This window comes from Coloeus monedula (assembly GCF_965178545.1).
Source record: "Coloeus monedula genome assembly, chromosome: 4".
Classification (NCBI taxonomy): domain Eukaryota; kingdom Metazoa; phylum Chordata; class Aves; order Passeriformes; family Corvidae; genus Coloeus; species Coloeus monedula.
This window is the reverse complement of record NC_138784.1, coordinates 6,611,481-6,635,393: the sequence shown is the minus strand read 5'-3', so window position 1 is coordinate 6,635,393 and position 23,913 is coordinate 6,611,481. Positions and strand designations below refer to the sequence as shown.

Here is a 23,913-nt window from a genome sequence, read left to right as displayed (position 1 = left end):
ATTTTACTTGCTCTTCCCATTTTTAAGTGTTCAGCTTTAAAATTCTTTAAGTCCTCTCCCTCATTTCATTGTAATAAAAACAGAGCAGATGTTGTGGTGACCCAGCCCACTGTTGGGCTGGGGTAGTTGAATGCCAATCAAATCAGGGCTATCCCTTGGGTGGATTTCCCCACCCAGGACAGTGAGTTGGAGGATGGGTCGATGGGTGGCACAGAAGGCTAAGCCACATCCCGCTGGGCGGCACCCGAGTTCAAACCGCCTCCCCCTGTTTGAGAAAGTTCTCTGTTATTCAGTTTTCATTGGCTCCCTGTTGTAACTCCTGCCTCCCAGTTTCCCCCATTGGTTCTTGTTAAATTGTATCCTCCCTCTGGCTTGTATCTCATTGGTTGCCTTCCGTTTCCCCACTGTTTTCAAACCCCCTACAAAACTGAAAGCAAAAGCCCCTCAGCAGCCTTTTTCTGGTTCCTGTACCCTCTGACAATAAACTTGTTGGAACCCATACCATAAGCCTCTCTCTTTTCCTTTGCTTCTGGATTAATGCGAGCCCAGACCATCGTCCCCTGATGTGCTGCCTCTGTGGAGGAACCAGCATGCATGCCCAGCCAGTTCCTTTCCTGCTACCGAAGTCAGTCCTGAAGGACGTTGCAGAAGTAACACTGCGTCCCCTCTAACTGAGGGCACACCAGAGCTCGTGCTAGCGAGCCAGGGACAGCGCTGTATATGCTACGGGAGAGGCATTAGAAAAGAAAATTAAAAACATTATCTGACTCCATTCCAAAGATGCAGGTCGGCCAAATTTGACTGTTGAGCAATTAGCCAGAGAAGGTGAACTTCAAAAATGCTCAGACCAAACACTATACCTGAAGCTGCGCTACAGGATATATCCATTGCAGCAAAAACATCACTGCTTCTTATTCCTGATGACTCGATACCCACACAACATTTTTCTAACATCAAACAAGGAGTGGATGGGAGTTTTATTAAATTCGTGGACAGGTTAAAGGTAGCCCTTGAAAAACAAATAGGAAGTCCCAAGGGACAAAAAGAACTTTTGAGTAAACTTGCTGTGGCAAATGCTAATGAACAATGTAAGACTATCTTAAGGGCTTTACCCCTGGACATGGAAGCCACCATAGAGCAAATGGTGGAAGGCTGCACACGCCATACGTCCACTGAAAACACAGTTGCCCAAGCAATTGCGAAGGGCATTGCAGAAGGGGTATCTGATGCATTTGCAGCAGTGGCTTCGAAAGATAATGCCTGCTGTTTCAATTGTGGAGAATTTGGATACTTTATAAAGGACTGCCCAGAAAAGTCACCCACCCCGGACCGTTGCACCAGCTACCAAAGGCCCCAGAGACAGCAATAGTACCAAGAGCGCCCAGGAAGCTTCCAGCAGAGTGTGGGACGGCACCGCGTTTTTGACAACAAATCAAAAGCTGTATCATTTTGACCAGTATGCGAAGTCCACCGGCAAGTGTCAGGAGCAAGCAGGTGGATCTCAGAAGGCACAATCATCCCCGGAGATCCCAGCGCATATGAAAGAGACCCGTGACACAGAGTGTTACAGATGGGAAGCTGGTGCCAGCTGGTACCTGCCCTGTCCATTGATTTTACAGATGAGTTGTTTTTACCATATCCCCACAGGGAAGGATAGACCGCAAAACAGTCCATGGGACATTCTCATCCTAGGTGACACTTTTCATGGTCCAGAACCAATTTTCCTGTTACCGGAAATACAAACACTACATGCAGGACAAGAGATCTTTGTCCAGCTTTGCTGCACAGACCCACCCTTTTATCTTTCATGGGAAACATTGCTTGCACAAGCCTTTTTGCTTCCAGAGGACTGCCTAGAACAGGCTCCACTCAATCCATAATGTGGGCACAGGTTCTGGGCTCAAATAAGCCTACCTTTGAGTGTGGCCTGCTCTGTAAGGGGGAGCAGATCTACCGACCAGGGATGCTGGACACTGGTGCAGACGTGACCATCATCACCCACTCCGAGTGGCCAGCGAATGGGGAACTGCAGCCGGTGGCAGGCATGATTTCTGGAATTGGTGGAGCCACAGTATCTATGCGGAGCAAGCGGAGTGTCATTGCTGAAGGCCCTGAAGGCAAGCTAGAGACCATCTGGCCATTCGTGGTAAGGGCCCCCATCACCTTATGGAGCAGGGACCTCTTGACCCAATGGGGGGCTTCCTTACATATCCCCAGTAAGAATTTCTAACTGGGGCCATGTTGGGGTTTTAAGAGTTCTAGCTTTTTTCCTGTTAAAGGAATTTTCCCCATACTGTTCCTAATCGCTGGGTACTTAAGAAACAAAGAGCTGGGGGTGGGGCGTGCCTGGCTACTCTTTTGTTTCACCTGGGTGTGGGGTCAGTTGGGTCTTGGCGTTCGGGGGAGAGAAGAGCTGCTGGTTCTTTTCGCCCGCTTTTTCTTTCTGCTGGAAACAACACCGGGATCCCAAAGCTGCCTTCCCTGCCCTACTGGGGGCCGGGCTGTGGCCGCCCTGCCCCGCCGTTGCTTCGAGCCTTCGCTACGTTGTAGCCGTGCTCGTCCTGCCTGCCCAGACCTCTGGGGGGTCCCCCGCTTGGATACATCGTGTCTGCCACCTGGGGCTTGTGCTCATCCCTGGCGCTCCAGCCTGCCGTTCCAGCCTGCTGTTCCAGTCTGCTGTTCCCGAGAGTCCGGCTGCCCAGTGGTTTGTGAAGCTTTTGTTCCATCCTTCCCCGGGACCCCAGGCCACCAGTGCCGCGTGCTCCCCGAGCCTCGGGGGAACCAACGCACCTGTCCTGCTCACCGGGAGCCGCCAGCGCCCCTGCTGGCTGCGAGCGGAACTGCACCCAAGGGGAAAAAAGGCCTGACAGCTGAGAAGGCTGGGGCTGGGTTTGTGATTGTTTGCTGTTACTGCCATAGTTATTGTTGTTTGTTTGATTGGTTATATATATAATAGTAAAGAACTGTTATTCCTATTTCCCACATCTTTGCCTAAAAGCCCTTGATTTCAAAATTATAATAACTCGGAGGGAAAGGGGTTACATCTGCCATTCCAAGGGAGGCTCCTGCCTTCCTTAGCAGACACCAGTCTTTCACACCAAGACAGATCTTGGCACCCAACCGTGGGGCCTGAGGGCATTAAGAGAGAGAGGTGAAAAAGGAATAACAGTTCCTGTATAACTTAATTTTGTGTGCTGGATATAGGAACCTTGTTAGGCAGCACTATGTGGTCTGCTTTACCCTGGTTCGGGTGGCAGGAGGCCGTGGCTATATTCTTCCCCTTTGCAACTCCTTACTTAAACATGGGTCCTCTGACTAAGGCTGCCATTGCTGTTATCCAGTTTGCACTATGGGTCGAGAAGGTGAGGAATTAATGGGTTTTTAACTTCCTCCGGAATGTGGGCACATGGATAAAGGGCTATCACACACTAACTGTATATTTTTGGGGTTATGTTAAAAATGGTACCTTCTGTGAGGAAATGACACCAGGGGAAGTTTTCTCCCAACCCCTCAACCAGTTCTTTGGGCCCACCCCATCAATTTTCGAAGGGTTTAGATTCCCTCTGAGTACTAACCAACTGGTGCTGGTAGGCCTACTCTATTTAGCACTCAGGGATAAGCTGAGATTGGCTTGGATAACTACCCTGACACCAGGCTCAGAGACTAGAGATCCTACCCCAGAGCCTGATCCAGCCCCAGAGCCTGACACAGCCCCAGACAGTAGAGATCCTGCCCAAGAGCCTGATTCAGCCCCAGAGCCTGACACAGCCCCAGACACTAGAGATCCTGCCCCAAAGCCTGACCCTGCCCCACAGCCTGATACCGCCCAACAGCCCACCTCAGAAATGGACTACTCGAACTGGGAGGGGGTACTGGTGAAGGGGATGCAGGAGATGCGCCAGGAGATATGCCAGGAGATGGGCCAGGTGCGCCAAGGGATATGCCAATTGCTAAGGGAATACATCTCCTCAGCTAGTGAAAAACCCTCTCCCTGCCCCAAAGAGGGTGAGTCTGATGGTGCAGCAGTGGAACCCACGGATGTTACAACTGTCCAGGTTTCAGCTGAACCACAAGGACAATCACAGCCAGCAGCAGTTGCCCCTGTGCAAAGGAGGAAGTATAAGATCAAATCAGTATGCCCAGTTAATGATGATGGGGAACCAGGGCCCTCACAACCAGCAGGAGAGCCAGAGTTGAAATCATCACTGAGTCCCTGTCGTATGACACTCTCCGTAGTATGCGAAAAGACATTGTGCGATGGGGGTGCGAGCCTTATACAACCTGGCTGCTTCGGGTTTGGGACCTTATGGGCACAGGTGTGCAACTGGATAGTGGTGAGGCAAGGTATCTGGGATCGTTGACCCAGGACCCGGGTGTGGACCAGATATTTGTGAGGGAGCCAGGGCCCCTTTCTCTCTGGGAGCGGCTCTTAATGAGTGTGAAAGGTTCATTCACAAAGAAAGAATGCAGGAGTACCATCACAGAATGCAGTGGAAGACACTCGAGCAAGGGATCCAACAGCTAAGAGAGGTGGCAATATTAGAGGTACTCTTTGGGAGGGATGGACAGCATGATAATGACCCCGATAAGGTCAGGTGCACAGGACAGATGATGTGGAACCTGGCAAGGCTAGGGCCATCGCAATACACCACCTTCATTGCAACGATTGATGCTGACAATACCCGAGAAACCGTGGGCTCTGTTGCCAACAAGCTCAGGAATTATGACAGTATGGTCAATGGTCCACTGAAAGCTCATGTCTCTGCTGTGGTCCAGGACCTCAAAGAGGAGATGAAGGAGATGAGGGAGGAGATGAGGGAGGAGATGAGGAAGGTCAGTGTGGCACCAGTGCGAGTCACAGGCCCCCAAGTCAGAGCCCGTCATCCCCCAGCTAGAGAGAGAGGGTACACCCCACAAGCTGAGCTGTAGTTTTTCCTGTGTGAGCATGGGGAAGACATGAGAAGGTGGGATGGGAAGCCCACCTCTGTCCTGGCAGCGCGGGTGCGTGAACTCAAGGAAGGAGGCACTAACCGAGGGGGTTCCGCTAAGGTGAAAGTAGCCTCAGCCTCCCATGACCGAGCTGCCAGGTATTACAAAAGGGAGGATGATATGTCGGATCCCCTTGAAGGGACCTCAAGCATGTATGCCCAGGGAAAGAATGATAACCAGGGCTAGAGGGGCCCTGCCTCTCACCAGGAAGAGGCACAGGAGAACCGGGTTTTCTGGGCGGTGTGGACCCGATGGCCTGGCACATCAGAGCCACAAAAATATGATGCATTGGTTGATACTGGGGCACAGTGTACTTTAATGCCATTGGGACATGTGGGGGTAGAACCTGTATCCATCGCTGGGGTGACCGGGGGATCACAGCAGTTGACCCTTTTGGAAGCTGAGTTGAGCCTGACTGGGATGGAGTGGTAAAAGCATCCGATTGTGACTGGCCCAGAGGCCCCGTGTATTCTGGGCATAGACTTCCTCCGGAATGGCTATTACAAAGACCCAAAAGGACTCAGGTGGGCATTTGGGATTGCTGCTGTGGAGGCTGTGGGTGATTTAGGATAGAGGGGGGGGAAATGTAGGTGATTAGGGGTAGGTGTTCGGAAGATATCGCGTTGTACGGGACAGGTAGAACCCCTCCCCTCTACAGGTAACACGTGAGCAGAAGGAAGTGACGCGGCAAACCCAGGTTATTTAACCCTATGTAATCCATGAATAAATGCCATTTGCCATCCACCACATTGGTGCCTGTGAGCTGATGGTCCGAACGACCTGAGGTGGTCGTCGTGCCGTTCCTGAACCAGGTCGCTACGCCTCTGAGAGGCAACAAGTGGTGCCGAAACCCGGGATCCGGAATCGGAATCGGGTTTGGGAATTCGCCTGGACGGGTGAACGGCAGCTGGCGCGGCAGGACCAGCCCGGTGGGGAGGATGCTCCCGGACCAGCGAGGAGGATGGAAGCTCTCGCGAAGGTCGTATCTCAGATTCATAATCAATGGGGTATTGATTGCAAGCCAAAAGATTTTACTCTCGCTGTAGCGAGGCTATTGGAAATTGGGGTCATAGACCAACCGGTGGATATCCTCCACCCAGAAATATGGGACAAATGTACCAAGGTTCTAGCCGATGAAACAATGTCCTCGGGTTCGGGGAAATACCTTAAATAATGGGGAAAAGTCATGCAGGCTTTGCGTAAGGCCCTGCAACAGCAGGAGACCTGGAAAGCCGCACGGAACTGTTTGCTGGCCACACCTCGGTTGGGAGTTGGGGCGTCCACGCAAACTACAGATGAAAGCAGCCCTGCCGAGCACACAGACTCGCAGGAGCTAGCACCCTCTCCACGGTTTCCCAGCCCAACCCTACCTACGGAGGGAAAGGAGCGGGCACAGTCATTCTGGGGCGGGCTGGTGGAGGAGGCCAGGGGGGCTGCCATTAAAGCGGAGTCCGAAACGGCGTGGGCGAGACCCCCGCCCTATGCCCTGCAGAATGGCGCTGACCCCAGAGCGGAAGCGGGGTAGGTCCGCCGAGGGGCACAAACGCGGCCGGCGGGAGTTGGGGAGGTGCGTCAGATAACACAGACGTGGCCGGCAGGATCAAAGAAGGTCCGCCAGATACCGCAGACGCGCGTGAACGGAAAAGGTGGGTAATCCCGGAGGGGGAACCAAGGCCAACCAGAGTGCTCGCCCGGAAACATGCCCATATATAGCAAGAGCCTCCCTCAGCAGGAGGCGGGGTGAGCCCAGGGGGAAGGAACGGCCCAATCCTAAGAGAAAGGGGCGGGGTAGGAGCCCGGCGAAAAAGCTCCGGAGCCCGGAAGTATCCAGTCAGTCGACTTCCGGCTCCGAGTCGGACTATAGCTGGAGCGAGTGGCTTGACGAATGGTCCGTAACCGACTCCGACTCCAACAAAGACGATTTAAGAATAGATAAAAGCTATAACCACCGCGCTCCTACTCGGGCCAAGGGGAAATTCGAAAAAGAACGCACTCCGCTTACAGACAGGAGAAAGATAAAAACAGCCTGTGCTGAATGGGCCCCTTCAGCCACGCTAGCTTTCCTGGTCCAAGTAGGAGGGCAAGCCGGAAACCAGACGACTTACTCACCGATAAATCCTAAAGATATACAAGCAATTGTTAAAGCAATTGCAGACAGAGGCATTAATTCGGCTATGGTTTCCACCCTCATCGACAGCCTTTTTGGAGGGGATGACATGCTCCCATTTGACATTAAGCAAACCTGCAGATTAATTTTTGATGGGGCAGGGATGATTGTTTTCAAACAAGAGTGGGAAGACAATTGCACAAAGCAACTAGCCCTAGTAACTGGGGCAGACCACCCCTCCACAGCTCCAGCCTACAGCAGCTAATGGGCACGGACCCAACCATGATCACCCCCCAGGCGCAGGCCAAGGGCCTAGGGGCCCAAGAAGTCATGGTAACTACCCACACCGCTAGAGAAGCTATCCGCTCTGCTTCCAGAGTTATTGCTAGACCATCGCCATGGTCCACAATAAAGCAGAGCGAGAGAGAAAGTTTCACACAGTTTGTGGACCGCCTCCAGGCAGCAGTCGACTCCTCTAACTTGCCCTCAGAAGCAAAGGGCCCTGTGGTGGCAGAATGCTTGCGTCAACAATGCAATTCTGCCACTAAGGACATTTTACGGTCATTACCAGCCGGGGCCAGTATTGCAGATATGATTAAGCATGTCGCAAAAGAAGAATATCTGGCCCCAATCCAGGCAGCCGTCCGCACTGCAATAACCAGTGTAATGGCATGCTTTTAATGTGGCCAGGCAGGCCACGTTGTAATGAATTGCCCCCAGTTAGAGCATCCATCAACAGCAGTTCCCCCACGCCAGACGCGACCTAGAGGGCCATGCTGGGCATGTGGGAAAAAGGGACATTTTGCCAGAGAATGCAGATCAAAGCTCCAGGGAAACGGGAGGGGGCATCCGGGCCGCACACAGCTCCCTCCCACTCTGGACATGAAGCGGCCCAGCTATGCCAATCTTCAATGGGCCATGGAGCTCCTGCACCCACTGCCCCCCCGGGAAATGACCAATTCCACAGCTCAACCGATGGCTCAGTTGAACCTGTCTGCGCTCCAGGCACAGCAGGAACAACCCCCTGGGAGCGAGATCCCTGGGTGGCTTTGGCCATGAAAGTGGGCAGCCATCTGCCGATAGTGTGGGGAGTTTGCTGTCTCCATAACAACCCAGATGACTCTGCTATTCGTCTCCCCTTTTTGATTGATACAGGATCAGATGTTACCATCGTCCCAGAAATGTACTGGCCTATACATTGAGAACTGGAGGAGGCCCCCATGGTGGATGGAGTTGCGAGACTATCTCGGGCCCAAAAAAGCACCCAACTGATAGCGATAACGCTCCGCACTGAAAGAGGACCGGAGAAAACGATCACCCTTTTCCCATATGTTATGCCAAAATGTCCACCATTGTTGGGGAGGGATGCCCTTGCCCTATTGAAAGTCAGGGTGACAAATTTATTCTAAGGGCCACTGCCGCATACCCACCGCTGCCCATCAAACTGGTAAAGAAATCAGTCGATCCGGTGTGGGTCGAGCAGTGGCCTTTGTCAAAGCCTCGAATGACCGCCCTCCTTGAGCTAGTTAGCTGCAAGCTACAGTGGAACCACATAGAGCCCTCCACAAGCCCATGGAACACCCCAGTTTTTGTAATACCCAAATGATCTGGCGAGGGCTTTCACCTCCTGCACAACCTGCGGGAGGTGAGCAAGAAAATCCAACCAATAGGTCCAGTCCAAACTTTGCTGCCCATGAACTCGATGATACCAAAAGGGCAGCCCTGCGCGGTGCTTGACATTAAAGACTGTTTTTTTCCATACCCCTGCATGATGAAGACAAAGCGGTTTGCCTTTTCCATCGTCTTCCCGAACAGTCAACAGCCTAACCTGCGCTTCCAGTGGAAGGTGTTGCCCCAAGGGATGATCAACTCCCCCACCATCTGCCAGATCACGGTAGACCGAGCACTAGCACCAGTCCGGCGCAGTGACCCAACCACGACCATTATTCAATACATGGATGACATCCTGATCGCCGCGCCATCAACGAGCCTGGTAGACTGACTAGTGTCGACAGTCTCAGAGACCCTGAAAGCAAATGGCTTTGAAATCGTGAGTGCAAAAATATAAAAGGGACCATGTGTAACCTTTCTAGGAGTAGGAATTACAAGCTCCTACATAACCCCGCTCCAGATAAAAATCCGCAGAAATATCAAGACACTCCATGATATGCAGCAGCTGGTGGGATCTCTACAATGGCTCCGTAACATCATCCTGATTCCTCCCAAGGTCATGGACCCCTTAAATGACCTTCTGAGAGGAAAAAACTCATGGGAACAGAAAATTCTGACACCAGAAGCACCAAGCTCGCTCGACTTTGTCGAGCAGCAAATGTCTGTGAGTACGCTTACTAGGTGGGACCCGGGAGCACCACTCGATTTATATGTTCACTTTACAAAGAAAGGAGGGGTAGGAGCACTAGCCCAGGGGCCCCCTGACAAAGCCCAACTGATACAGTGGGTAGTCTTGGGAAAGCCGTCGCACGCATTTTCCCCGGGAGTTGAGTGTCTTGGCATCATGAAAGGGAGAAGACTTGCCCTAAGGCACTTGGGCACGGAACCCGCCAAGATATACCTACCCTTCTGCAAACAGCTCTCCGCGCAATCACCGACAATATCAGAGCTTTTAGCCATAGCCCTCACTGGTTTTGGAGGAGAGATTCGCTATGCTGCAAAACCCTCATGGACCCCATGCTTGCAATCATCGATATCGATCTCCTGCCAAAAGTCATCGACTGACCGCAACCGGGACCGACATTCTTCACAAACGCATCGTCGCTAACCTCAACTGCAGCAGCGGTGTGGCAGTCGGGAGAGCAGTGGCAGTGCATCAAAGCAACCGACCCTACGCTTTCAGTCCAACAACTCGAAGCAGCCGCCGTAGTGCTGGTGTGTGGACTGTTCCCGGAAGAGCACCTCAACATTGTAACTGACTCTATGTTTGTGGCTAAGCTTTGCCTAGCCATGTCAGGGCCCGGCGTGTCAGTGTTCACGGTGGCTGTGATGCTTGAAGAAGCACTCTCTTCGCGGAAGGGCACCATATCTGTCATCCACGTTAACAGCCACAATCCGGTTAAAGGATTCTTTCAAATCGTAAATGACAAGGCAGACGTCGCCGCAAAAGGACTGTGGACACTGAGAGATGCCCGTCAGCTACACAAGTCTCTCCACATCGGAGCTAAAGCACTAGCAAAAAGGTGTGGGATTTCAACCACTGATGTGAAACACATCGTAGCCATGTGCCCCCACTGTCAAAAATCACCGCTGTGGTCCAGCAGAGTCAACCCCAGAGGCCTTAAAGCCTCAGAGATATGGCAAACAGACTTTACACTATGTCATCTACTAAAACCCCGAGCGTGGCTTGCAGTGACTGTAGACACATATAGCGGAATGATTGTGGCCACACAACACCTAAGAACTGATTCTAAAGCAACCATCCAACATTGGCTAACAGCTATGGCATGGCTCGGCGTTCCAAAGCAGATCAAGACAGACAACGGCCCGAACTTTATTTCAAAATCAAGCCAAACGTTTGTTTCAAAGTGGGCTATCACTCTGGTACATGGCATCCCGTACAATAGCACCGGGCAGGCCATTGTTGAGCGGGCAAATCAAACCCTGAAAACCAAATTGGAAGTGTTAGCAAAAACAGAGGGCTTTACCAATTCTATTCCCCCAGGGGACCAGGCGCGCATACTGGCAACTGCCCTGCTAGCACTGAACCAGTTCCCTAGGGGGGATGAGACAAACAGTCCTGCCCAAAAACACTGGGCCACTTGAGCACTAGACGAAGGCCCACAAGTTGTAATCAAAAATGAGTTGGGGGAATGGGAACAAGGCTGGAGACTAGTGCTCACGGGGTGAGGGTATGCGGCTGTTAAAAAAGATGGTAGAGTCAAATGGTGTCCACTTAAGTCAATCAAACCTGACCTTCAGAATAAGACTAATGAAAATTGCGAGGTTTTGTTTGCAGGACTGGATCTTTAGACGCCCCCGTGACCCATACGTTCCACTGCCTAAAGAAAGTGGTGAGTCATCGAGCAGCCCAACAGTGCCCAAGAATCCTACACCAGTGAAATCCAAGACTCAACGGTATCTTTGCGTACTTTTGCTTTTACAGCTCCTTAGCAGAGGGCAAGCCGATGCAGAACATCACCCTCACCAGCCATTCAGGTGGGTCCTACGCCACCTTTCGGGTGACAAAGCAATCAAAGAAACCATCACACCAGGCAGCCCATCTTTCGAGTTTAAGCTAAAAGACATTTTTCCCTTGCATCTACAATTCCCCTATTTTGGTGATTTCTCACTGTACCAAACCTGTTGGTGTCCTGCTTCAAACCCAGGCAAAAGCTACTGTAACTATCTAGGGTACGGTTATTGTGGGTATTGGGGGTGTGAGACTATCGTGACAAGCGATAGATGGCAACCACAGCAACCTGATGAGTTCCTCCAAGTCAAGTATGCACCCCAAGGCTGTCGTGAGCCAAAATTCGCACTTGACGAGCGAATATACCTGCCCCAAGATGGGAGGAGACACACTTGCAAACACTACATAATGACAATTCTACAGCCGGCCCATAAGAGTTGGGCCTCGGGTAGAGCGTGGACAGTGTATGTTCGCACCCCTCACAACTATTGGGTGAACGTACAAATTGTCAAGCTCCTACCGTCAGAATCCCGACCAGTCGGGCCTAATCAGATTCTTACAGTAAATAAAAACCCTATCTTCACCCCACCTGGCCCATTAGTTACCTATCAAATACCTAAGTCAGCTCCTTACGATCCATTTCTCAGCGTACTAAACGCTACCTTTTTGTCATTGAATCAATCAAACCCGAACTTTACAGAATCATGCTGGCTGTGTTATGACGCGCAACCCCCTTTTTATGAGGGCATTGCACTTAATGTTCCTTTTGGCTACTCAGCAGCACAAAATCCACACCAGTGCAGGTGGGACACCCCCCGGAGAGGAGTAACTCTGAGTCAGATCACAGGCCAAGGCAAGTGCTTTGGCAATGCAGTCTTGGCAAAACGAATAGGCAATGTCTGTACTGAATTTGTCAAACTTGACGAAACGATCAATAAGTGGGTGGTCCCATCCACATCAGGAATGTTTGTTTGCCAGCAATCCGGAATAAGCCCCTGTGTGCTTCTTGATAAATTTGATAACTCTGCTGATTTTTGTGTCCAAGTTTTAATTGTTCCTAGAGTCCTGTATCACCAAGAAGAAGAAATGTACCACCTTTTTGAAGAACCTAGCTGGCTCCACAAGAGAGAAGTAATAACAGGCACCATCGCAATGCTGCTCGGCCTTGGAGCCACTGGTGTGGCCACAGGTGTTTCAGCCCTCGTGACCAAACACCAGGGACTTTCTCAGCTGCAGATGACTATTGATGAGGACTTACAAAGAATTGAAAAATCCATCTCCTTTCTAGAGAAATCTGTCTCCTCTCTCTCAGAAGTCGTCCTGCAGAACAGGCGAGGACTGGACCTCTTGTTCATGCAACAAGGAGGCCTGTGTGCCGCCTTGAAAGAGGAATGCTGCTTTTATGCAGACCACACCAGAGTTGTACGGGACTCAATGACCGAACTAAGAGAAAGGCTAGCCCAGAGAAAAAGAGAAAGAGAAGCCCAACAAGGATGGTTCGAGTCATGGTTTAATCAGTCTCCATGGCTGACCACCCTTGTTTCCACTCTAATAGGCCCCCTCACTATGTTACTCCTAATGTTGATTTTCGGGCCTTGCATACAAAACAAATTGGTGTCATTTGTTAAAAGCCGGTTAGAAAAGGTTAACATTCTATTTGTTGACCGCCAACAATTGCTCTAGAGCGCATTTATTTTGTAAATGTTATATCACTTTTTATAACTTGTTATTTAGGTTTTTACTAGTTCTTGAAATTTTATACCATTTATACTTTGCATGTTTTTTAATCAATCAAGGGGGGGGGAAATGTGGGTGATTCAGGATAGAGGGGGGGGAAATGTAGGTGATTAGGGATAGGCGTTTGGAAGATATTGCGTTGTACGGGACAGGTAGAACCCCTCCCCTCTACAGGTAACACGTGAGCAGAAGGAAGTGACGTGGCAAACCCAGGTTATTTAACCCTATGTAATCCATGAATAAACGCCATTTGCCGTCCACCACATTGGTGTCTGTGAGCTGATGGTCTGAATGACCTGAGGTGGTCGTTGTGCCGTTCCTGAACCAGGTCGCTACACCTCCGAGAGGCAACAGGAGGCAGAGGGCATTAGGCAATTGAACACCCTGCCTGGACTATTAGAGAATCCTTCTGCAGTTGGGCTCCTGCAAGTGGAAGAGCAACAAGTGCCAATTGCCACCTCGACAGTGCACTGCCGGCAGTATCGGACAAATCGAGATGCTGTGATCCCCATCCACAAGATGATCCGTGAGCTGGAGAGTCAAGGGGTGGTCAGCAAGACCCACTCACCCTTCAACAGCCCCATCTGGCCTGTGCACAAGTCTGAAGGAGAATGGAGATTGACTGTGGACTATCGTGCCCTGAATGAAGTGACTCCACCGCTGAGCGCTGCTGTGCCGGACATGTTGGAGCTCCAGTACGAGCTGGAGTCCAAAGCAGTGAAGTGGTACGCCACTATTGACATTGCTAATGCATTTTTCTCCATTCCTCTGGCAGCAGAGTGCAGGCCTCAGTTTGCCTTCACCTGGAGGGGCGTGCAGTACACCTGGAATCGACTGCCCGAGGGGTGGAAGCACAATTCCACCATTTGCCATGGACTGATCCAGGCTGCACTGGAAAAGGGTGAGGCCCCAGAACATCTGCAGTACATTGATGACATCACTGTGTGGGGGAACACCGCAACAGTAGTGTTGGAGAAAGGAGAGAGAATAATTCAAATTCTCCTGCAAGCTGGTTTAGCCATCAAGAAGATCAAAGTCAAGAGACCTGCCTGAGAGATCCAGTTCCTGGGAGTAAAGTGGCAAGATGGACGACGTCAGATTCCCACTGAGGTCATCAATAAGATCACAGCAATGTCTCCACCAACCAACAAGAAGAAAACACAAGCTTTCCTAGGCGCCATAGGTTTCTGGAGGATGCACATTCCCGAGTACAGCCAGATTGTGAGCCCTCTCTACCTGGTTACCCGCAAGAAGAACGATTTCCACTGGGGCCCCGAACAGCAGCAAGCCTTCGCCCAGATCAAGCAGGAAATTGCTCACACTGTAGCCCTTGGCCCAGTCAGGACAGGACCAGAGGTGAAGAACGTGCTCTACTCCGCAGCCAGGAGCAATGGTCTGTCCTGGAGCCTCTGGCAGAAGGTGCCTGGTGAGACTCGGGGCCGACCACTGGGATTCTGGAGCCGAAGCTACAGAGGGTCTGAAGCCAACTACACTCCAACAGAGAAAGAAATCTTGGCAGCTTATGAAGGAATCCAAGCTGCCTCAGAAGTAATCGGCACAGAGGCACAACTCCTCCTGGCACCCTGACTACCGGTGCTGGGGTGGATGTTCAAAGGAAAGGTTCCCTCCATGCATCACGCCACCAACGCTACTTGGAGCAAATGGATTGCCCTCATCACGCAGCACACCCGAATTGGAAACCCAAGTCACCCTGGGATCTTGGAAATAATTACAAACTGGCCGGAAGGTGAGACTTTTGGGTTATCTTCTGAAGAAGAAGAGGAGCAAGTGACACGTGCCGAAGAAGCCCCACCATATAATGAGCTACCAGAGACTGAAAGACAATATGCCCTCTTCACTGATGGTTCCTGCCGAATTGTAGGTGCTAGCCAAAATGGAAAACCGCTGTGTGGAGCCCCACATGACAAGTTGCACAGGCTACTGAAGGAGAAGGTGAATCGAGCCAATTTGCTGAACTCAAAGCTGTTCAATTAGCTCTGGACACAGCTGAAAGAGAGAAGTGGCCAAAGCTGTAACTCTACACTGATTCATGGATGGTAGCCAATGCTCTGTGGGGTCGGCTGGAAAAGTGGAATAAAGCAAACTGGCAGCGCAGAGGAAAACCAATCTGGGCTGCTGAGGAGTGGAAAGACATTGCCACTCGGGTAGAGAAGCTATCCGTGAAGGTCCGTCATGTAGATGCTCACATCCCCCAAGAGCCGGGCTAACGAAGAACATCGTAACAACAAACAGGTAGATCAGGCTGCGAAAATAGAGGTGTCCCAGATAGACTTTGATTGGAAACATAAAGGAGAGTTGTTCCCAGCTCGATGGGCCCATGATGCCTCAGGCCATCAGGGCAGAGATGCCACCTATAAGTGGGCATGAGACCGAGGGGTGGATCTAACCATGGACAGTATCTCCCAGGTGATCCATGATTGTGAGACATGCGCTGCGATCAAGCAGGCCAAGCGGGTGAAGCCCCTGTGGTATGGTGGGTGATGGTCCAAATACAAGTATGGGGAGGCCTGGCAGATTGATTACATCACACTGCCTCAAACCCGCCAAGGCAAGCGCTATGTGCTCACAATGGTAGAAGCCACCACTGGGTGGCTGGAGACCTATCCTGTGCCTCACGCTACTGCCCATAACACCATCCTGGGCCTTGAAAAGCAAGTCCTTTGGAGGCATGGTACCCCTGAGAGAATTGAGTCTGGTAATGGGACTCATTTCAAGAACAGGCTTATAAACACCTGGGCTAGAGAACATGGCACTGAGTGGGTGTACCACATCCCTTACCATGCACCAGCAGCTGGGAAGGTTGAGCGGTGTAATGGACTACTTAAAACCACCTTGAAGGCACTGGGTGGGGGGACTTTAAAAAACTGGGAGGTGCATTTAGCAAGAGCCACCTGGTTAGTTAACACCCGAGGCTCCACCAGCCGAGCAGGCCCTGCCCAATCCAAACCCCTACAAACAACAGATGGGGATAAGGTTCCAGTGGTGCACATGAGAGGTCTGCTTGGAAAAACTGTTTGGGTAAAGTCTGCCTTGAGCAAAGACAAACCCATCCGTGGGGTTGTTTTTGCTCAGGGACCAGGTTGCACCTGCTGGGTGATGCAAAGGGATGGAGAGACCCGATGCATACCTCAAGGGGACCTTGTTTTAGGGTGAACTACCCGTGGCTCTGTACTTGTATCAGTATCAGCATGTATATATGTATATAACTTGGGTGATGCATGTATTTATATGGTTAAAAGGATTAAGTTTGATGTAACATGTTAATATGGAAAAAATTCGGGGTGGATAATGTTGGGGTTTTAAGAGTTCTAGTTTTTTTCCTGTTAAAGGAATTTTCCCCATACTGTTCCTAATCGCTGGGTACTTAAGAAACAAAGAGCTGGGGGTGGGGCGTGCCTGGCTGCTCTTTTGTTTCACCTGGGTGTGGGGTCAGTTGGGTCTTGGCATTCGGGGGAGAGAGGAGCTGCTGGTTCTTTTCGCCCGCTTTTTCTTTCTGCTGGAAACAACACCGGGATCCCAAAGCTGCCTTCCCTGCCCCGCTGGAGGCCGCCCTGCCCCGCCGTTGCTTCGAGCCTTCGCTACGTTGTAGCCATGCTCGTCCTGCCTGCCCAGACCTCTGGGGGGTCCCCCGCTTGGATACATCGTGTCTGCCAACTGGGACTTGTGCTCATCCCTGGCGCTCCAGCCTGCCATTCCAGCCTGCTGTTCCAGTCTGCTGTTCCCGAGAGGCCGGCTGCCCAGCGGTTTGTGAAGCTTTTGTTCCATCCTTTCCCGGGACCCCAGGCCACCAGTGCCGCGTGCTCCCCGAGCCTCGGGGGAACCATCGCACCTGCCCTGCTCACCGGGAGCCGCCAGCGCCCCTGCTGGCTGCAAGCAGAACTGCACCCAAGGGGAAAAAAGGCCTGACAGCTGAGAAGGCTGGGGCTGGGTTTGTGATTGTTTGCTGTTACTGCCATAGTTATTGTTGTTTGTTTGATTGGTTATATATATAATAGTAAAGAACTGTTATTCCTATTTCCCACATCTTTGCCTAAAAGCCCTTGATTTCAAAATTATAATAACTCGGAGGGAAAGGGGTTACATCTGCCATTCCAAGGGAGGCTCCTGCCTTCCTTAGCAGGCACCTGTCTTTCAAACCAAGACAGGCCACTGAGAGGTACACCACCTTCCATCCCTCGGCTCACCTGGAAATGAAAGGATCCAGTGTGGATTAAGCAGTGGCCCCTTTCCAAAGCAAAGCTGCGCACTCTGGAAGCCGTCATGGAGGAATAGCGTGCCAAGGGTCACATCATTGAGACCACCAGCCTTGGAACTCCCGTCTTTTGCTGAAAAAGCCTGGCAAAGACAGGTGGAGGCTTCTCCATGACCTCCGTAAGATCAGTGAAGTCATTGATGACATGGGTCCCCTTCAGTCCGGCCTGCCCTCACCACTGATGCTGCCCAGAGACTGGATGCTTGCCATCACAGATATAAAAGACTGCTTCTTCAACATCCCACTCCACCCTCAGGACACCCCCTGGTTTGCTTTCTCTGTCCCCTCCCTCAACAGGAAGGCCCCATTCAAAAGGTACCACTGGCTTGTCCTTCCCCAAGGCGTGAAGAACAGCCTGACCATATGCCACTAGTATGTTGCCCATGTTCTGTCCCCCATCCGGAACCTGTTCCCAGACTCAATCATTCACCACTATATGAATGATATTCTGATCTGTGCATCAGAAAAAACTTACTTGGACATGACTGTTAAAAGGACTATTGAAGCCATAGAGGAAGCAGGGTTTGAGATTCGTGAAGACAAAGTGCATTACACCAGCCCATGGACTTACCTCAGATTCCAGATCTGTGAGAGGACCATCGCACCCTGGCAACTTGCCATCCAAGATGACCCAAAGACCCTAAGAGACTTACACAAGTTATGCGGATCCATCAATTGGATACGTCCCCTGCTAGGGATTACAACAGAAGACCTCACCCCCTCCTACAGTCTTCTCCGTGGTGGTGAGTACCTAGACTCGCCATGTGTCCTCACACCAGAAGCCCAAGATTCCATCACCAAAGTCCAAGAGGCCCTGTCTTCATGCCAAGCACATCGTGTCAAGCCCAGCCTGCCCCTCCAGTTTATCATTTTGGGTAAGGGTCCTCGTTTCTATGGGTTAACTTTTCAATGGGATCCTCAACTCAGAGACCCTTTATTAATACTTGAATGGATTTTTACAAGCAATCAGCCTACAATAACCACTCCTCAAGAAATGATGGCACATCTAATAAAAAAGGCCAGAACTCACCTCCACTCTCTTGCAGGGTGTGAGTTCACATGCATATACTTGCCATTGACCACTGGAGATCTGGAGCATTTGCTCCAGACCAATGAGAGCCTCCAGTTCGCCCTGGATAGATACCCAGGCCAAATTTCTACCCATGTGCCAAAACATAGACTTTTTAATCATGATTTGCCCTTTTATTTGATCCCAAAATTAATCCAAAGTACAACACCTCTCAAAGCTCTAATCGTTTTTACCGATGGCTCAGGGTCATCCCAGAAGTCAGTAATGACTGGGAGGGATCCCAGGACTCAGAAGTGGGAGTCTGATGTCCAGGTAGTGGAAGGATCACCACAGATTGCTGAGCTAGCAGTCGTCGTCAGAGCCTTTGAGAAATTCAAAGACGAACCCTTTAGTTTGGTCACAGATTCAGCTTATGTTGCTGGCATAGCTATGAGGGTTGAACATGCCTTTCTCAAAGAGGTCTCCAATCCAAACTTACACCCATTGATTTCTACATTGATTAATTTAATCTCCCACAGAAAACAACCTTACTATTTATGCATGTAAGGTCACACACTGACCTCCTAGGTGCCATCGCGGAAGGGAACAGGAGGGCAGACGCGCTAGCCATGTCGGCAGAGACTGCTAACATCCCTGACATCTTCACCCAGGCAAAGTTAATGCATGCATTTTATCATCAGGATGTTCAAGCTGTCGAAAGACCAAGTGAGAGCAATTGTAGCAACATGTCCAAACTGCCAAAATTACCAGATACCATCTATGGGTACCGGAGTTAACCCCCGGGACCTGAACAGCTGCCAGTTATGGCAGTCTGACGTGACCCACTTCCCATCTTTTGCAAAGTCTGAGTATGTGCACGTGTCGGTTGACATGTTTTCTGGGACAGTGTTTGCATCAGCCCATGCAGGAGAGAATGCCACCCACACCATCAAGCATTTTCTCCTTGCATTTGCCACCCTGGGAGTCCCTGAACAAATAAAAACAGATAATGGGCCTGCCTATACCTCCCGCAAATTGAAAGATTTCTTCAACCAATGGGGAGTAAAACACATGAAGGGTATACCCGCTAATCCCACAGAACAATCCATAGTAGAAAAGACTCATCAGACCCTGAAAAGAGTCCTCAATCAACAGCGGAGAGAAACAGAGATTATGTCTCCCACTGAGAGACTCTGTAAGGCTCTCTATGTTACTAAATTCCTGAATTGTACATCATCAGAGCCTGACTCCCCCATGCTCCATCACTTCTCGAATTTGACCCGAGCTAAGCTCACTGAGAAGCCGCCAGTGCTGATCAAGGATCCAGAAACAGATCAGATTTCTGGGCCTTTCCAGCTGATTACCTGGGGGAAGGGGGTATGCCTGTGTTTCACTACCACCCGGCCCCAAATGGTTCCCAGGAAAAAACATCAAACCATACTTAGGCCCTGCAAACACTGCCTCCACAAATAATAACTGAAATATCCCACAGTCTGACACATCAGGTCCAGATAACCAGAGAAGCTTGGCCTGGAGACGGAGGAAGCGTTGACTACCAAGAAGAATCCACTGTCACGTCCCCAGGTCACAGACAAAATGCAGCTCCAAGAAGAACTCTACTTAACAAAATGCAAACTACAGGCCAGACATATGTCTGGCCAACGCTGTTATAAATAACAAGTTATTCCCCAGTAATCCCTAAAACCTCACTTACCTACGTACCTACCTTCCTGTTCCCTCCCCTCCCTCTCCTCCCCAGCCCTCACTTACCTCCAACCAGAATATCCCAAACTCTCTATCCCCCCCAAAAGCATTCATTTTAAAAAACAAAGAAAGGAGAAATGGAAAGGGAGGAGGGAGGAAAAGCGAAGACAACCCTACCCCTTCACCTCAAAGCTAACAAATTTTCATTTATATTCCCTATCAGAAGCCCCATCCCTGTCTAAAGATGAGACCCATCTACCTTGGTGCTGCCCTCACTGCTGCCTGGATGCTCCTCACAGCACCACAGGTCCTCAGTTGGGTTGTCCCACAGCCCAGCCATAATATCTGTGTGACCCTAGCAAGGACATTAAAACAAGATAACTTGTGCCTGTCCATGGGCAGCTTAGACAACCCATTGTCAACGTGCCTGGTAGGGATTCCTCTAGCAGCACATGAATACCCATATACAGGTAAGAAACCCAGTCAGGTAGATATCTGGGACAAGTGGACCAAGATTCTTCCACAAGCACCAGAGGAACCCCAGGAACTGGACTTACTGGGGTCCTCCAAAGTTCATTTCTGTATGCAATTTCATTATAAACTATCCGGCCAACATTTGAACCACCTTGACCTTATTAGGTCTACCCATAAAAAAAATGTATCATCAAATAACAAAGTTTATAATCCTCCAAATTGGTGCAATTACACCAGTCATATGCTTTCGTCATCCTCGCTCCATCCCAAAGTGTTGCCCCGAGGAGCATTTCTTATTTGTGGAGACAGAGCATGGGTGAGGGTCCCCTCACGCCTTCAAGGGGGTCCTTGTAGCCTTGGCCAGCTTACTACCCTCACCCCAAACATTACGATACTCCAAAGTTTAAAAAATGATTCGGCACACAAATTGGCACACCAAAAATGATCGTACATGGAATATGACAAAAATTGTCATTCCCAAGTTATTAATTGGAGTAAAGGAAAAAGGGAAGCAGTCTCTCTGCTTCTACCTTGGGTAGCCGCTGCTAAAGCCCTTGGTGAGCTAAATCACCTGGGGTGTTGGCTTAGCAAGCAGGCCATTGCAACATCTGCCACCCTTAGCGATCTCCTCCAAGATGAAGAAACCACCAGACATGTAACACTGCAAAACGGGGCAGCCATTGACTTTCTGCTCCTAGCCCATGGGCATGGCTGTCAAGATTTTGAATGCATGTGCTGTTTTGATTTAACATCACGGAGTGACTCCATCTCAAAGAACATCCAGCTGCTAAAAAATCAAGTCCACCAAATCAAGACAGAAGAAAAAATCACAGGTGGTCTCAACAACTTTCTCGGAAAATGGGGACTCCGAGGGTGGGCACTTTCTTTAGTTAAGGGTGCTTTGTGGATTTTCATTGTAATTCTTATTGTATTGCTTATGTTCTCATGTTTTTTTATGCTGCTTTAAAGGGGCCATTGGGGAGGCATTCTTGGTAAAAAAAGAAGGGGGAGTTGTGGAGGGCTGTGAGCCCTTCTCATGAGAGCTCTCTGCACTCCCTTGGAGCAGAGAAGCCTGAGGGCAAGACGACTTTCCCCAGAGATAAGCAACCTTCTTCCAAGTCGTGGTGACAAAGTGAACCACCCCCAGCATGCCTTGTTTCTCTATGGTAATAGCTTCTACCCAGTAGGCTAGCTGGTTTCTACCCCACCCCCTGCCTTTCCAAAAAAGAGCCCCCTGCTTCTGCCCCTCAGCAGGGAGCCTTGTCCCTGGCCTCCCCTTCACAGGGGCTGCTGGACAATAAAAGCCACCTCTGTGGAACTGCTATACGAGGCTCCTGTCTCTCTGTTCCCGAGTTCGCCTTGGGTAATTTCACAAAGAGCTGAATCACAAGAGCTGGAATCACTTGTAGCTGAGAAATTGCTACACCCACTGAAATCAGTTGCTGCTCAGGGAGGCCTGCCACTGCCCCTGGAAGAGGTGTTCCTTGGAGGACACTCCCTCCAGGAAGGTCGTGGCACACCAGATTGTCCACCCCCGGCTCTCTGGTAGCAATAATGATTCTATAAAAAAAAGGTAAATATAAAGTGGATCTAGGCATAAATAAAATGTATCTACAATATATATTTGTACATTCCTGTATACATAATTTCTCTGCCTATATAAAATGTATCCATATATATTCAATACTACACCTATACAATGATTTATTGTGGGAGATAAGAAATCCTGTTCACTTCTGTTTACTCTTGCTCACCTGAAAGCACTGTTGGAAAGGTTCAGCTAACAGCAAGGTAAAAAACAGGTTACATAACCAGAGAACAAATTGTATGGCTAGCATGTGGTCACCTTGTGCATGACGCAGTGATTGGATGGAGATATGCTTGGACCCTGTGTGATCAAAAAGGTGGTTGGGTAAAAGGACATGTGAAGAGCAACACCACAGTGGCAGGTAGCTAATGTGTGCTTGTTTTGCTTAAGTTTAGAGCATAAAGGGTTTTTTTGCAATAAATGATTTTCTTTGGAGCAAGCAAGAAGGACGGCCATGTGTCTTTATTCCTCATTGCTACAAATAGCAGCCCGATCAGGAGCATCTCACAGACAGTGAAAGACATGGACCACGCCGGTAGCAACCTCCACTAAACCAAAGTGGTGAGTTGACCAGAAAAATTCAACAAAGGGACCCAAAATGTGCACTTATCACCTAGCAGGTGAGCAGTGGGGGAATTATGGGAGGAAAAATGTCCCTGGAACAAAGACAGAGGCTAGACCTTCTACAGATGCTCTTGCATTGGCAAAATACAGACATTTCTGGTGCTAAGCTAAATACCTTTCTGGACAGCGTGTCCACGCATGTAAAATATTTCCCTTCTAACTGGGACTTTTCAATTGGAGGCCTGGCAGGCAATAGGACAGAAACTTTTTGATATTGCCAGGAATAGCGATGCTGATGCTTGCAAGCACCTTGCCACGTGGGGGACTATTATGGTGGCTCTTAAAGAAACCCTCATGGAGGTCTGCCATTTCGTGACTTCAGAAACGGATTCTCCTGAGCCCTCAGCCCTGCCCGCACCCACTTCCAACATACTGGACTATCCCAAGGGCAGCCCATCACCTATGGAGGTGCTTGACCTTGATGAAACCCTTACCCAAGGTGGTACTTTTGACCCTGGACCCATAGACCCCAAGCAGAAGGCAGAGCTCAGACCCTGATACAAAGACGGGAGTTTATTTGCCAACTGCAATCTGATGGAGGGCACATTGCAGGCACTGCCTATACCATTAGATCAGTGCTATTCTCTGGATGAAGAACCCCAAGCCTGTTACTATCTTGGGACCAGGGGTGTCCACAGAGTGTCCGTGCAGCTTAAAGATATTGTAACAGATTCTCCACATTGGAGCAACTTCTATTATGGGTTAAGGAACCTTGTGACTGTTTTCTAAATGAGAGACACTTTGATGTTGAAAACCCCTGAGTGTGGCTGAGGCAGGGAGTGCTGAGAAGCACACTGATAGTGAACCGGAGAAGGACGTATTGCCCTCAGCTCCTGTTACGCCTATAAAGAAGCCAGACCTGTATTCTCCCTTGAAACCACCCTTACCCCCATCTCCGGAACCCTCTGATACTCCCGCGCTTTAGCAATGTGAAACGTGTGCACCGTGGGTCGGAGCCGCTTCCCCCCCACTCCGCCCCTCCCTCCCTGGCGCTGGCAGCAGCTCCATCCTGGCACGGGCGGCTCCACAAGCGGCGGTGCCTTCCCGCAGCCCGTCCAGTGGCAGCTGCGCCTGGGGCACGGCTGTAGGCATGGAGCAGCCCCACCACTTCGTTCTCACCGTGTATCGCCCAGCCCCAGAGGGCGGCGGCAGGGGCAGGCGGGCCCCGGCGGGGAGACTCGGATACCTACACCGTGCAGGGGGCCCGGGGGAGCCGTCCGGGGCTACGCAGCTCAATTCGCAAATGTTTTTTCAAAATACCTTT

General features: G+C 50.4%; 1 protein-coding gene across 1 annotated transcript; it reads left to right on the top strand.

The window, feature by feature from the left end:
* Window positions 1–1,879: 1,879 nt before the first annotated feature.
* Window positions 1,880–9,098, top strand: LOC309572700 (endogenous retrovirus group K member 9 Pro protein-like; the record flags this gene model as incomplete). The annotated part of the gene is made up of 2 exons (XM_082281137.1): window positions 1,880–2,146; window positions 8,874–9,098. The coding sequence occupies 2 exons, from the start codon at window positions 1,880–1,882 to the stop codon at window positions 9,096–9,098; spliced, it is 492 nt and encodes a 163-aa protein (XP_082137263.1).
* Between the last annotated feature and the right edge of the window lie 14,815 nt (window positions 9,099–23,913).